Here is a 15460-nt window from a genome sequence, read left to right as displayed (position 1 = left end):
TACTTGAAAACATATAGGTAATGCCAAATGTATTTGTATGTAGATCTAGAATAATGTAACAGATGAGGGTGGAGGTTCATTCTCTGAGCTTGTGGGTTGGTTTCCAAACTTTTTGTTACCAGGCTAGGAAACATCTTCAGTGTAGTTTAGGGGACCACGCTAAAGATGTTATCTAGCCTGGTAACAAAATGTTTAGAAACCAACCCACAAGCTTGGAGAACAAACCTCCACCCTCATCCTACATCCAAACTACAGATATTCACCACCATCGCATAATAGACATATAATATGACCAACTCAACATGGCTTAGTCACTGTGAGGTTTGGTTCACAACATTTTAAATGATATATAAGATCTGTCTATAAGTTTAGTCAAGCTATTTTAGAAGATACAATTAGATGTCTGGTGATTTGCAGTCAGGAATCTGCTGGAAAGGTTCCTGTGAAATAATTACCTGTCCTTTTCTGTCCAGAGCCATTCAGTGCTGATGTGTGGGTGATGATGTTTGTAATGCTGCTTATAATCTCTGCGGTGGCTGTCTTTGTCTTTGAATACTTCAGCCCTGTGGGATACAATCGGTGTCTGGCTGATGGAAGAGGTAAGGAGACACATATTTTATCATGCAATCTTTATAATCCACATTGGATAGAAAGATACTTCTTCTCCCACTGATATGCATGTCAACCATAGTTGGTGACAATTCTTAGTGACCACATAAATAGATATTTTCCAGGACACAGCCATGTACAGATCTTTTCTCTCATACCTAAGGAAAAAAAAAGAATAGTTAAGTCCACAAACAGCAGCAAATCTGGATGGATCTCTTTGGATGATAAAGCATTTCTGCAGCTCAAGATACTGAAATGTTCATTTCTAGCAAGATTAGAAACTAAAAGCCAAATTCACTGCATATGTTTTGGAATGTTTCTAAAGTAAAGTCATTATTGTAAAATTGAAATATTAATTTAGCTGGAGGTACTAACAAGTATATAACATTTTCCTTATATTGCATATTACTTGTATCCCTAATTACTTGATGAAAGTTTGAAAGCTTTTATTAGTTTTCCTGCCTTGCTTCTGCTAATCTTCCCAAGCATTTTCAAACTAATGCAGAAAAGGAATGAAATAGATTCAAAAGATGAAAAATTTACTGAAACTCTATAATAGTGGGGAAGGGGAGAAGTAAAAAGGAAGGGAGCAAGACTGACCAGTTTTTTCATGATCAGAGGACTAAGGCAGATACTAGATCAGGGGAACACAAGTGGGTGCTACTGTGGTTTCTCTAAACTGTTAAATGGTCCTCTCTTTAGCACATTCTGTTTATCTCTAGGATAATAGTGCTAACATATTTAGAAAGAAATGTTACTGGAATATCTTTTCAAATGCTTACCGAATTTGCCATAAGCATATTTGTGTCACCACCTTTCTACATCTTGAAAAAAGACAGTTGTAATATAATTTTAGCCAAATCCTAAAATAAAGCAATGTTACAGTTGTTATCCAGGTGTTGTGTATTGTATGTTTGACCAGCAAACACTGCATTTCTTGATAGAAAATAATGTGTTTAAGATTATTCTCGTGTTATATAAGTGTTTGTATAATAAAGTGGCTATAGCACAATGTATCACATCTAGGTTGTTCAGCAAGTCATTGAAAGGAACGAGTACACCATGCCTCTGTGCATGGCTTTCATTGACTATGAAAAGGTGTTTGACTCAGTATTCCAACAAGCAATAATGCATTGCTCAACCAAGGCATAGACACTGCTTACATAAATTACTACAATCAATATATGAAATAACAATGGCAACAATTTACCTTAATGATCTTAAAGTGGAAACCAACATAGAACAAGGTGTATGACAAAGCAATTCAATATCGCCTATCCTTTTCTCAGCCTGACTTGAAGAAGTATTTCACAAACTAGACTGGGCAAAAGATGGAATATAAATCAAAGGTGCCTATTTAAATCACCTAAGTTTTGCAGATGATGTTGTTCTCTTCTCACAAGACCCAGAAGAACTACAAAGAGCCATACAAGAGCTGCATGAAGCAGGAGAACCATTTGACTTAAAAATAAACCTGAAAAAGAGCCAGTTTAGTGTATTTTAATAAATACATTAAAGAAAGAACAAATTTTATATCTGGAGAAGAACTAGGTGTAGTAGTTGGATCCAATGGATCTCAATGGAAGATAATACACTGAAGGAAATTGAATGGCATGTTAAATGTGGCTGGTAGGCATTCGGCAAGCTAAGTGTAATTTTCAAGAACAACCTCCCCCTGTGCCTGAAGAGAAAAGTGTTCGATCAGTATGTGCTACTTGCTCTAACATATGCCGGTGAAACACTAACCTCACAATCAATAGAAAAGCTATGTGTGGCACAAAGAGCCATGGAAAGATACATGTTTGGCATTGCAAGACAAGATAGAAAGACCTGTGCATGGGTTAGAGAGCAAACAAAAGTATATGATATCATCAAGAGAATAAAAGAATTGCAATGGAAATGGGTTGGTCACATAGCAAGAAGAATTGATGGCAGATGGATCAAGACAGTCATAGAATGGATCCCACTTGGTAAAAAGCATCTACGAAAGAGACATAAAACAAGATGGGTTGATGACATCAGCAAGTATTCTGGGTCCAATTGGCAAAAGAAAGCTCACGACTGTATTGGTTGGAAACATGCAGAAGAGGCCTTCATCCTGCAGTGGATAGACAATGGCTAAAATGATGATGATGATATAATATTATAAATATTCAAATCTTAACATAATTACTAACTTTCATTTATTTTTAGGTTGTAGTTAGATAACAATGTCTACAATTTTCTCAGAATTAATTGCTCCAGAAATGGTTTAGTGGTTTATTTCAAAGTAATATGTTTGAAGATTCTGTGAAACTTCCATCCACTCCTTTGTAATCCTATATAGTAAAATCTTTAAGGTATTTGTTCTCTGTGTATTACATGGAAACATATTTGGACTGCACTCCTTACATAATGTGGTCAATGAAATAATGTTATGCTTTAGATTTTAAATTTCTATAAATGTTGCACTGCAGCTATGGGCAAAAACAAATAAGCATGTCAGAAACCTTATGCTAACATTTTTTATTTTATGATAAAATAAATATTTATTTTTGAAGGAAGGTAGTTGCATAAATAAGGGACGCGGTGGCTCTGTGGGTTAGGACGCTGAGCTTGTCGATCAGAAGGTCGGCAGTTTGGTGGATCAAATCCCGAGTGCCGCGTAGCAGAGTGAGCGCCTGTTACTCGTCCCAGCTTCTGCCCACCTAGCAGTTCGAAAGCACGTAAAAATGCAAGTAGAAAAATAGGGACCACTACGGTGGGAAGGTAACAGCGTTCCGTGCGCCTTTGGCGTCTAGTCATGCCGGCCACATGACCACGGAGACGTCCTTGGACAAGCGCTGGCTCTTCGGCTTTGAAACGGAGATGAGCACCGGCCCCTAGAGTCGGAAACGACTAGCACGCATGTGCGGGGGAACCTTTACCTTTACCTTAGTTGCATAAATATGCTATGTTGTGAGAAAATGTGTTTCAAATCTTAAATTTAACTTTTGGGGCATATTAAAATTTTTGCATAGTAAGGTAAAAGTGGAAGAAAACGAGCTAACAAATGAAGGTGTGGGAAAGCCATGTAAACCAAAAGGAAGCAATCCATCACCAGTGATTGGTCATGAAACATTTCTTATCAGCATCTGATAACTGTTTACCAAGCATTAGGGGCAAGGTAGACCATAGTGTGATCCCTAAAGGCATTTCATTTGTTTTTAAAGATAAATATGCATTCAAAATCTCAATCATGCTTGTATCATCAGGCTCCCAGCACAGGCTTTTATTTAAAAAAAATTCTGATAGCACATGGGAAGTCTATACTACATAACTCTGAAGTAATGCACAATTTTCAATAGTGTATCAGTGTAATAAACCAATAGGAAGTCACAATGTTGCAGTATTTCTTTCCTTTAAATGGCCTATGCTTGCATATTCAGATTTTAAAAATGCAAATTACCAGCCGTTATATAAATTAATTTGTATGCAAAAATTAATGTTGATGAAAAACCTCACCGTTGAATTTTCAAAAAGCTATGAAATGCAAAATGAAATGTTTCTCATAATAACATCTCATATGAATTGCATACAGAGAAGCCAGATTTGTCATTAGATACATTCATTCAATTCTTATTGAAAGTCAGTCCAAGTTGCTGCATGTATTAATAGTATGATGAATAGACACTAGGGAATTGATTCAACTACGTTCTGTACAAATGCAGAAAGGAAAACTGTGACTGAAGAAAATCTTTCTTGCACAACCATTCCTTTACACCATGAGTAAGTATAAAACTATGTGGACTTTGTAAAAAAATCATTATATGAAGTGATACAAGAATACATAAGAAGATTCAAGTCAAATAGCTTACTAGTAGGCAAGCAGCAAGCAAAAAGACCACCAACTGCCTTGACAAAACTTACAGTTGAGGGCAACAGAATGAAGAAAAGTAGAATGTTGTTGCCTAGTTACAAAGAGAACATTCCAGCACTTCTACCCCCTCCATCATAAAACCCTTCATATAAATGTAATCCCAATAACAACTATATGCTTCATATTGATGACATTGTTTTTATATTGCAGTTCACTGAAAGGATTATTCTGACTCAAATCATAATGGCATTGTAGGTGCCATTTTTTTAAAAAAAATGAAGGACATTTTTTTCATATGTGTGTATTTTTCTCATGTATTTATCAGTATATCTCCATAGTAATTACAGAATCTGTATCATTTTGAATCATATTTCCTTATGGGAGTATTTCAAAATATCTAAGAAAAATATTACGAGAAACATATCTGTCTTTCTGTATTATAATGAAAAGTGCTAAGAGTAGCATAGCATATTTGTGTCTGGTTTATGGCTTGACTTGCACATACTGTAAATCCCTGCCTACCAATTATTTAAGTTGCTGGAATGGCTTACAGTTAGTAGTTTTTCAGGGTTTATAATAATCCCTATTAATACAAAACAAACAAAGTGATATTTTTGTTCTGTTCTTGGTTCTTTGTATCCTTCTTTGGGGTACTCTTAATGAATTGCATTTATCTTCCCAACAGTCCAGGGTTTAATGATTAGGATGCTAGTGACTGGGTTGTCCAATAAGACTCTCAATCCAAATTTCAAGTGCATTGGACTGTCTTAACTCCAAGTTCATGTTTCTATTCACTAATTTCTTTTGAATGACCTGCCCAACTTTTCTCAAGGCAACTATTCCATTTTAGGATTGTCACATTTCCAATTACAATATCTTGTGTATGCAAAATGTGTTTTCTTTATTTATAAGTGTGAATAATGTATGAAAGATGTCTCTTAATAACCAAGAAAATATATTAGTTCAGCCTTCCCATCTGATAGACTCAGTTATATCAAGCCTCCAACAACTAGATTTCTAGTTATTTTGGCCATCGGTCATGTTGGTTGTGAGAGTTTTAGATCCAGCATATTTCTAAGCACCAGGTTACAAAAGCTTGTCAACAATTGATGGAGAAGAGTTGTAAAAAAGAATATATGCACCTGCTTTCATTCATATAGATGTTAGAATACACAAACTCTTAAAGGAGAATATTTGTAACTCAGGGTTGAAATGAGGGGTTCCTTGGTACTGTCTGAGCTTATTGGTTTTTTGCAGATGTTTCATTACCCAAAATAGGTAACATCATCAATGTACAGATGATGTTACATCATTTGGGTAATGATAGTCTGCAAGAAAACAACCAAGCTCAGAGAGCGCCAATGACCCCTCACAAACTCTTAAACATGCATAGACTGTTTATTGCAACACATGGAATAACTTAACAAGCTCTGTCATGTATGAACTACTACCTAATGAGTATAGCTAGATCAGACTGCTGATTTTAGTTTAAATCATATTTAATACTGAGATTGCATTTCTGTGCCCACATTCAAGAATACATTGTATGAGGACCAAGGAGTTAACCAGTTAGTACATAAATTATGCTGCAAGCTAATGCAGCTCCTTTGGACTAGAATTGACTTATCACAGCCTTATCACAGTCTTAGCCAACAGCATAACATCTGATATTGGAGAAAAGCTAAAATTTCTTTTCATTCATTACTTAGAATAATTTGTTGTGCTAGTTGTCTCACTCTTTCTATTATATTTTGCTTGTTTCAGAGCCTGGTGGTCCATCTTTCACTATTGGTAAAGCTATCTGGCTACTGTGGGGCCTTGTATTCAACAACTCTGTGCCAGTGCAGAATCCCAAGGGGACTACCAGCAAGATCATGGTATCAGTATGGGCCTTCTTTGCTGTCATCTTTCTGGCCAGTTACACTGCCAATTTGGCTGCCTTTATGATCCAAGAAGAATATGTTGACCAGGTGTCTGGACTGAGTGACAGAAAGGTAATCCTCCTGCCCCCCTCCACCAAGCACTTTGTTTTTCCTCTACTTAAATTGGCATACACTGTATCTTTTTAACAATGATAACATATAGCATGAATGGTATGTTATAATATTTAACATATTATAGAAATTGTTTAACAAATTATTCTTATTACCTATGAGCTATGGGACTGAGATTCTCTAAAACCAACTTCCTCAAACAGATAGAAGAACTTCTTTGGAAAGATTACGAGAATCACAAACTATTTGCTGAGAACTTCCATAGTAACAGATATTACACCTATCCTATTTTAATTCATAGCTAATCAACATGATTTATCCACATACATATAATACATGAAGTAGTAATAGAAGGAGATGCATTACACGTTTTTCACAGAATTTTCAGATTCAACTTTATTCATTTTAATGTTCTTGCACTTTCTAAGTAAAACTGACTTGTTGTAAAGCTATAAATCTTTAGTTATCAATGTGTGAAAAATCCTGCCTTTTCTCCTACAGTAACACTTAATTGAAAGTGGAACTGCTTAAAAATATGGATAAAACTGCAGAATGTGTTTTCTTATTGTCTTATTTTTCCCTTATTGATTATCAATTCTCCTATAATTTCCTATAAGAGAAATGTTTTAAAATACAGTAGATTGATTCTTAAGCAAGTGTAGTATCAGGATAAGTAGATGAGAGCAATGCATTTTTTTCCGCAGTATAAGTAGGCTATAAAAGATAAGGGCCATGTATGCTTAAAAATGAATTCCCATAATATTTTAACCTCTTTCTCTTGCATGAAAGGAGATCAATTTCAGTTTCATTTTAGTATGGTCAAATACCAGCATAAAAACCAAAATCTATCAAACAACAATACCATGAAGGAAATAACAATTTTTCTTTGTATGGGTGTGTGGTATTCTAACATGCTATTAATATTAAGCTAAAAATATTTAAAACTTGATCTAAGAATAATCTAAAAACTAAGAATAAAATAAATTTAAAATTATAATAAAATTATAATGTTTAAAACTATGATTATATGCCTAGCTAAAAGTAAATGGCAGGAGTCTGAACACCATACTCCACTGATATTACTAAAAATCTAAATTGAGTGTTAGATTTAGTTCAAAAGGGCATAATAGGATTCTTTTATTCCACCACTGGATGCTTCAATTTAGGTCGAGGAATACTGCAATCAGAGAATGTCAATACACACCTAATTTTAATACAGTAGCATTATGGCAGAATTTACAAAACAACCAAGGAAATGGGGTACAACTGGAATCTGATCAATTCCACATGGCATGCAGAAAGGGATAACATGAAGTACAAAGAGGAAACTTGTACATCTCCCACTAGGTTATGTGTTTATATGTTTCAGCCACAGAGCTGATTCACATGCTAAATGATGCATGATGTGATGGAATGTGCACCTGGAAAAGCAGTGGGGAGAGCTTTGTCAACACAGAGTTTTCCCAGAGAGGAGCCCAGATTAAGAGACTGCACAGTCCTGAGCAGGATAGGGGATGGAGGAAGAAGTTCAGTATAGCCACACCCTAGAATCTTTCAGGATATATTATATCCAGTAGGTTATAAAGTTTTAGCTTTAGTTGGCAAGATTCTGTCCATTAGGTATAAGCAAATAAAGGACTGGACTCAACTGAATCTTGCTCTGTCATCTTTCGACTTAGGCCTAACACACATATTGTTGGTCAAATTAAGTATATGTCATTTGTGTCCAGTTGCTGATTCCCATAATCAGGGCTTTTTTTTCTCATGGAACGCTCAGAACGGCGTTCTGGCACCTTTTTTAAAGGATTTTTTCAACTTTTGCACAAGCTGTGCTACTCCCTCTATTGGCTTTCGAAAGGAGACAATGCAAACCAGTTATATACCTTTCGAAAGCCAATAGGGTCTTTCTTTGTTCTCTTTCTGGAGAGGGAACTGGGGAGGTCTCGGCACTGGCAAATACAGTTGCACATCGATCCTGAAGAGTGGGGGAAGAAATTCAGAGGAGGTAGCTGCTGCTGTGGTGTCGGCTGCTAGCAAAGTTCAGAGGGTCGCGAGGCTGCCTGAGCTGTGGCTTAGCAACAGGTGTGAAGGAAGAGAGCCTGGGGGGAGGGGGAAGTCCATTAAAGGTCCTGTGAATTATGACACTGGCTGTGCTTGTCCATCGCTGGATCCCTGCATTTCTTAATTTTAGAACCATGCAGGATTAGCAAGGTAAACTTTTCTTCAGTTAAAGTCCTCTCTTGTTTATTTCATGGAGACATCTGGGTAGGCTTTATTTTTGCAACAGTATATAAGTGGCTTGCATTGTCTCCTTTATGGTGTCCTTACATCTCCACCACCCACCCCCAACTCCCCAATCTAACCTACATCTCTGAGATTTCCTGACAGCCATCCAAGCACTAACTAGATTTGACCCTACTTAGCTCCAAGCTCAGGAGGTGGTCCTCAAAGGCCCCTGAGAGTGAAAGTTAGCTTTCTAAAAGATAGTCTCATTTACTCCCTCAGCCAGGAACTGTGTCTCATGGCTACTATTTTAGTGGTTATCTGGATTCTTGCAGATTTTCTACGTCTATCTGAAGTGGTAATCTTAAGCATTTTTTTTCATAAATTACTTAAGGATATGCAACTATACTTTCTCATATTTATTTAATGTTACTTTTGCATCTACTTTTTTCAATCCATTTTCTTTCTGTCATTAATTCTCCAAGAATAAGAAATGTAAATTGTAAGCTCCTCGTAGCACAGTTCTATATCATTGTTAAAATACACTGGGCAATTATGAACATATTCATTCATATTCATAAATAGATTGAATTGTAACACTTTCCCCCTCACTTAAGCCTGCTCTCTTGTGTGTATAATTTGAACATAGGCCATTTTTTATCAGCAGTTGTAAAGAAATAGAAACAAAATGTTTAACTTATGTATTAATAACAATTTCTTTGCAATTCAGCAACATGACTCCATCAATTAAACACATATATGTTGAAGGCAGCATATTATCTCCCACTGCTAGTCCTTCCAAAAGGAACTCAATATATGTCATACTATATATGCAAAAGTTGTCTCCTCCTCTATTAAAGTGCAACACATCATTTTCCAAGTAGACAAAAAATATATATATTCCATCTTTACTATACCCACCTGCAGTATATAAACATGGGGGAGCTATCCCACAATTTTTCACCCCTATGGCAACTTACTATGCTGTCTTCATGGTTAATTTGATAAAACAGAACTTAGTGTTCTAAGTTCATCATGAACTAAGTCTGATGAAAATAACTATTTTGGCAGGGATGAATTAATAGCATGCATTTTGGGTTATAGGAGTATCTCATTTACTTGAAACAATGTGATTTTTTTAAAAAAAAATTAATTCCATTTATATCCCGCCCTTCTCCGAAGACTCAGGACAGCTTACAAGCTTAGCAGTAGCCTTCATTCTATGTATATGCCTGCTTAATAGGGCTTTCACACACACCCCAAGCGGCATTACTACAAAGTCAGCTTAATTGCCCCCAACAATCTGGGTCCTCATATCTTTAAAATATGGTGATCATATCTTTAAAATGGTATGTACAAGCCATCAATAATGTGGTTGCTAATATAGATAGGTCCGGCTTATGAGCTGTTTGTATTTAAGGAGATGCTCACAACAAATTCTAGTTTATTTGGTGAATGCCTGAAAGATGCATTAAGAATTGAATATATAATTTTTTAATTATACAAATAAATATATAAAAAGATTAACAAGATGAGAGTTCCAGCACCTCTTTTTTTTTTTTAGAAAAAAAGCACTGGCCATAATTATTTCTAGGAATTTAAATATGTAGAAAAATGTTTTGAACGGTGACCACTCATACTGTTGCTTTTCTTAATTACATATTCATTGCACAGAAAATAGGTTTTTTTTCTGTAAATAACATACAATGCATACAAGTATTAGTGTTATGTGTAGATGTAGTTTGGTGACACTTAACTCAGACAATCATGTATAATTGTTTGGTTCTGTGTTGTTTAATGCATTTTTAATATTGTATGTGCTCATGGTGTTGGGCAACCTTGTAGATTTGATAAATTTATTGTGACACAGTAGATTTCATAACCAGAGGGTTTTGGAGATATTTTAAATAATTTATGTGATAGACTTAAAACTGAATTCTGGTTGAATAGAATTTGAGTCTAGGAAACTGTTAGTGTGAACTACTAGCCAACTTTTTAATCTTTAGGCAATACTGTTCCCATGAAGCGATAGCACAGTTTAATTAAAATTGGATGCAAGCTCCTGTTCTGATTAGAAATTCAGCATTATCATAGAATTTGGCTACAGCCTGAATTCTTAAATATTCTGGTTAATCCAGAGAATGAATATATAGTGATCTCCTTGGCAAACTATTAAAGCTATTTTGTAATTTTTACTTTCAATAAACATGTATGAACATATGGAAGGTTCATTTGCCAATCTGATTTTTGATAATAAGGCCAGCTTCCTTTAATCTTGCTATATTGAGTTTTCATTTAATTTTAAAAATAACTGATTAATCATTTCTGTTCTTATCCTCAATCCAATTGTCATGAGATTGTCAGGAACACATGATATACTTCATTATTAATTTTGGACATTACAACAGCCAGTTTAAAATTCAAAATGTTGGTTTTAACTATGGGAGTACTTTAAAAAAAAGGATTCTCCCCTAGGGGCAGTAAAGAGACATTCCAGCTTGGAATCAGTTTGTGAGACGAAACATTTGAGGTCAAACCTTTAGGTCTATATTTGCCATTTCCTAAGAGAAGGCACACAGTCTGGTGAGATTCTTGTAATCTGGGTGATCAGCAATAAAATATCTACTTGGGCTTATTCATGAGTGGTTCTGGTCGTTTTCACCTGACAAAATTCAGATCCATATAAATAGTTTTGTTGTATATAAAATCTATGGGAAAATGGGTGGAGAGAGAAAATAGGAAACAGATTAAAGAAAAAAAAATGGAGGTATGGATTCAATTGAAATATTAAAGTGAATAAAGGAGAATAACAACTATAACAGAAGATTATTTATCCTGCTTATAGATAAGCAAACTGTTAAATAGCGGGTTCTTTGGTGCAGGAATGAAGACACAGAACTGAGTACAGGGTAACTCATTGTTTATTTCGTGCAGGAACTGTACTGGGGAAATGGCTGCAACTAGCCGCAATATATAGTCTAGCCCCTAGGTGGCAGCCAATAGGTTTGAATCAACCATTGCCACCTGGAGATAGCCAATTGCAGCACAGGAGACTTGTAGTCTGGGTTGCTGGAGAGCCGTTAGCTGCTTCAGCAACCCACGTGGTATTCCTCAAGAGCCCAGTACATAACTCTCCTCCCCTCTTAGAACAGACCATAATAACACCAATTAGTCTCAACAATTGTCAAGACTAATTATCCAAACACACTAAAGTAAAAGTGATTATAATAATAAAAAATAAAAAACAATAATGTAGGTTACAATGTTATTAAACAACGTCTGAATGAATAGGCTTCAAAGATGGCACTTTTAGACAGTTACATCATAGCACTAGTTCCTGTAGTCTAGTGGCAAACAGGAATTACAACAATATATAGCTCTTTATTTTACAACGTAATCTGCAAGATATGAAGGAGGCTTGTGTGCCCTAGAGGAACATCCTGGAGTTTCCATCACTTTGTGGTCTACCAGCTTACCCAGTGGGCTGGGTAGACTTGTGACCCTTTGTGCTCCTGAGTCAAGGGGATTTGATGCACTCTGGCTGGCCTCTCCAGGTTGGCCCACCCCAGAGTCAGACTGTTTGGCAGAGTAGGCACAGCGGTTGCTGAAGTTTGGTTGGCTTGTTCCTTCAGGGAATCCATGTTGCACTCCAGGGCTCCCCAGTTCTCCCTCCGGTTCCACCTCAGTTAAGAAGGAAAAGTCCTGATAGTCCATGTGAGGACTGGCTTGGCCGCAGGTTTGAGGACCTTGGGAGGGACTTATGATGCTGTCCTCACTTAGTGGCCATTCCGGGAACCATTTCCTGAGCTGATCAATGTGTCGTCTGACAACTTGCCCTCCCTCCAACCCCATTTCATAAGATAGGGGCCCGGATGCCTTGGTAATTTGACCAGGAATCCACAGATTCCCATGACCATAGTTCCTGGCCCAAACCCAATCGCCCATGTGCAGCCCCCTCGGGGGTTTTGGTCGAGAGGCTTCTGCTGCCACTCTATCTGGATGCAACCTGTCCAGTTTAGTGATCAAATGCCTCCCCCAACGTAGTTCTGCAGGACTTTTGCCTGTAGTAGTGCAGGGCCCCAGTACCTCTCCTAGTTGATTCTTCCAACTGGTGTTTGGGTGGCTGGTCTCTCTGGCAGGCTCTGCAAACCACTGCAATGTGGCCTGTCCTTCCGCAAGCTCTGCACGTGGCTGATCGAAATCTGCAGTTGGCACGAAAATGGTTGCTGCCGCACCCCTTACATCTCAGTAAGAGAACTGCCTTGTAACTGTCCTCTCACTGCTGGCTGTTGCGGTGTTGCGCGTTGGGTTGCTTTTGGAGTCGGTTGATTTCAGGTTCTTCTTCCTCAGAAGATTCTCCAGTGCGTTTGGTGTCCTCAAGGTGGACCGTTTCTTCAAACTTTGTTGATTTGGTGGGCTGTACTGTTTGAACTGCGCCCCTGGCAGCTTCATCGGCCATCACCTCGTCTTGTGCTTCAGAAAATGTTAAGTTTGGCCTAGCAAATAGTCTCTGCTGAAGCGTTCTGTCCCATAGGCCGCAGACGAGCTGGTCTCGTAGTCGCTCTTCTAAATTTGAAAATTTGCACAGGCATGTGGCCTGCCTTAGGCCTGCTATGAATTCCAAAGCTGACTCACTGGGTAGCTGCACTCTTTGGTCGAACTTGAACCGCCAAGCCATTTCAGACATCTTGGGCTGGAAGTGCCCAGTTAGCGTCTTTTTGAGATCTGCGTAGGAAGACCGCTTCGATTGGTGTCAGCGCGAAAAGGTTCTCAGCCAAATCAAAGGTTGCTGGGCTGCACACGCAGAGTAGCGTTGCAGCCTTTAGTCCTTCTTCTGCGATCTGATTGGCTCTGAGGTAGTTTTCTACTTGTGATAAATATGATGGCCATTCCTCCGGGTGTTTCACGTCGAATTCTCACAGTTTTCCGACCTTCAGCATTCTTTCTTGTTGGTTCCTGCGTTCTTCCAAATCCTGGTTCCAGGCTCAGGGAGTGAGTCCACTGAGCATGAGGTCACTAGCGTAGCTTGCTAGCCGACCTTGAGGGGGGGAATGCCTTTTCCCTCCGGCGTGCACTGCCTTTTCCTCGTAGACTTCAACTCTTAATTCAGTGAAGCAGGATCCTAATTTCTCTGGGCTGTCTAAAGCATATTGAATTTCCTAGTATTAGATGCTCAAAATACTTAGTTGAAATCTCTAGTCTCAAAAGCAGAAATAAGGTTCTTATACTATCTAAAGAATAGATTTTAGTATGAACATAAAGGATTTCTTTAGATTCTTTCTTTATTCCTTAGTTCCGATGGGTTTGTAAATGCAGTTGGGCATCAATTACCTTCAGTGTTACAAACATAAAGTTTGTGAAGAGTTAGTGTGTATGCTCAAGTTTATAGTCAAAGACATTTGAGTTTGGGGATCATATGCATTTCTGCATTTTATTTTCATTAGACTACAGAGCTGGATCTGAGATTTGGTAAACGGGACTAATTGCAGGCTGCAATTTACAATAGCTAATATAGCTATTACTCTCCCAGCTAATGTTCTTGCTAATTTTCTAAAGCATTATTGCTCCCCACCCCCAGAATTTGATTCTACTGTTTCCTTTAGAGTAACTGCATGTATTGGTTCAAGATAGGATAGGATAGGATAGGATAGGATAGGATAGGATAGGATAGGATAGGATAGGATAGGATAGGATAGGATGGATAGGATAGGATAGGATAAAATAAATCTTTATTGTCATTATTCTATATACACAATGGCACACATTAAAATGAAATTCCAATTTCCTGCTTTCAAAAGAAGGAACACCACCCACTGAACAATATCACTATCCAATGTCCCTATTATTATATATGGACCTTTACCTTACTTTGGACTATTTCTAACATAGCTCTTGAGTATTGGAGATGAGGGACTTACTCTGTACTACTTTATATAGTAATGAAATGTACCAGGATATTCTACAGTAGGTCATTCTGATCTCTTCCATTGCCCCCAGCACTGCATTTCCAAGTTTTACTGGTCTTACACTGATTTATAGACTCACCATAACATTTGCTTTTCGTGTAGTTTTGTTCCTTTAGAAAGATGCTATGATGTATACTATAAACTTTTCTTTCTCTGGCAAGACACACACACACACACACTCACAAACACACACACACACAGGCAGCTTGATTTTACTTGTATTAGAGATTTAAAGGGAGCATGATTCAATTCAAATTTGTGATTTGAGGGCAAATTGATTCACACTGCTTTGAGATGCAAGATAGATTCATAAAAAGTATTTGTCCATAGCCTATAATCAGGAAACATCAGAGTGCCTGCAGCTGTTACATTTTTTTGACAGAATGGAATGGAGGGAGCTGAGATGGTAGACTCTTTAGAGAATGGTAGCTCTGTCTAGTTCCAGCTGGATTTCTTCAAGACTTTTGCATAATACTGTAACTATTCCATTTTTGTTTTAATGGGATGGCTCAATCAAAGCTATGTTGAATGATGCACTCCTTTGAAGATTTGTACAACCTAATATTTTTATTGAATTATTTCCAGTGCAAAAACCCAGCTATCTACTGATGCATATGTTTTAGTAAAGGTAAAGGTTCCCCCGCACATGTGTGCTAGTCGTTTCCAAGTCTAGGGGCCGGTGCTCATCTCCGTTTCAAAGCCGAAGAGCAGAAAAGGTTTATTTATTCTGACAGCAGAAAGGATTGATGTAATCATCAAAACAGTATCTTTTTGCATGAAAGTCCATATACTTGAATCTATTTTAGAAAGTTCTAATTTTAGCAATACAT

General features: G+C 37.3%; 1 protein-coding gene across 1 annotated transcript in view; it reads left to right on the top strand.

Moving 5' to 3' along the window:
* GRIN2B (glutamate ionotropic receptor NMDA type subunit 2B) overlaps positions 1-15460 on the top strand; it is a gene marked incomplete at both ends in the record, with an annotated part of 276911 nt that overhangs the window by 240619 nt on the left and 20832 nt on the right. Inside the window, 2 exons of the mRNA XM_083366736.1 lie at positions 474-599; positions 6212-6441. Of these exons, the coding sequence (XP_083222862.1) occupies positions 474-599; positions 6212-6441 (356 nt within the window). The remainder of the gene's footprint in view (positions 1-473; positions 600-6211; positions 6442-15460) is intronic.

The sequence above is a fragment of the Vipera ursinii genome (assembly GCF_947247035.1).
Source record: "Vipera ursinii genome assembly, chromosome: 6".
Taxonomy (NCBI): domain Eukaryota; kingdom Metazoa; phylum Chordata; class Lepidosauria; order Squamata; family Viperidae; genus Vipera; species Vipera ursinii.
Note: the sequence above shows the minus strand (reverse complement) of the source record. Positions and strands in the feature narration are given on the sequence as shown.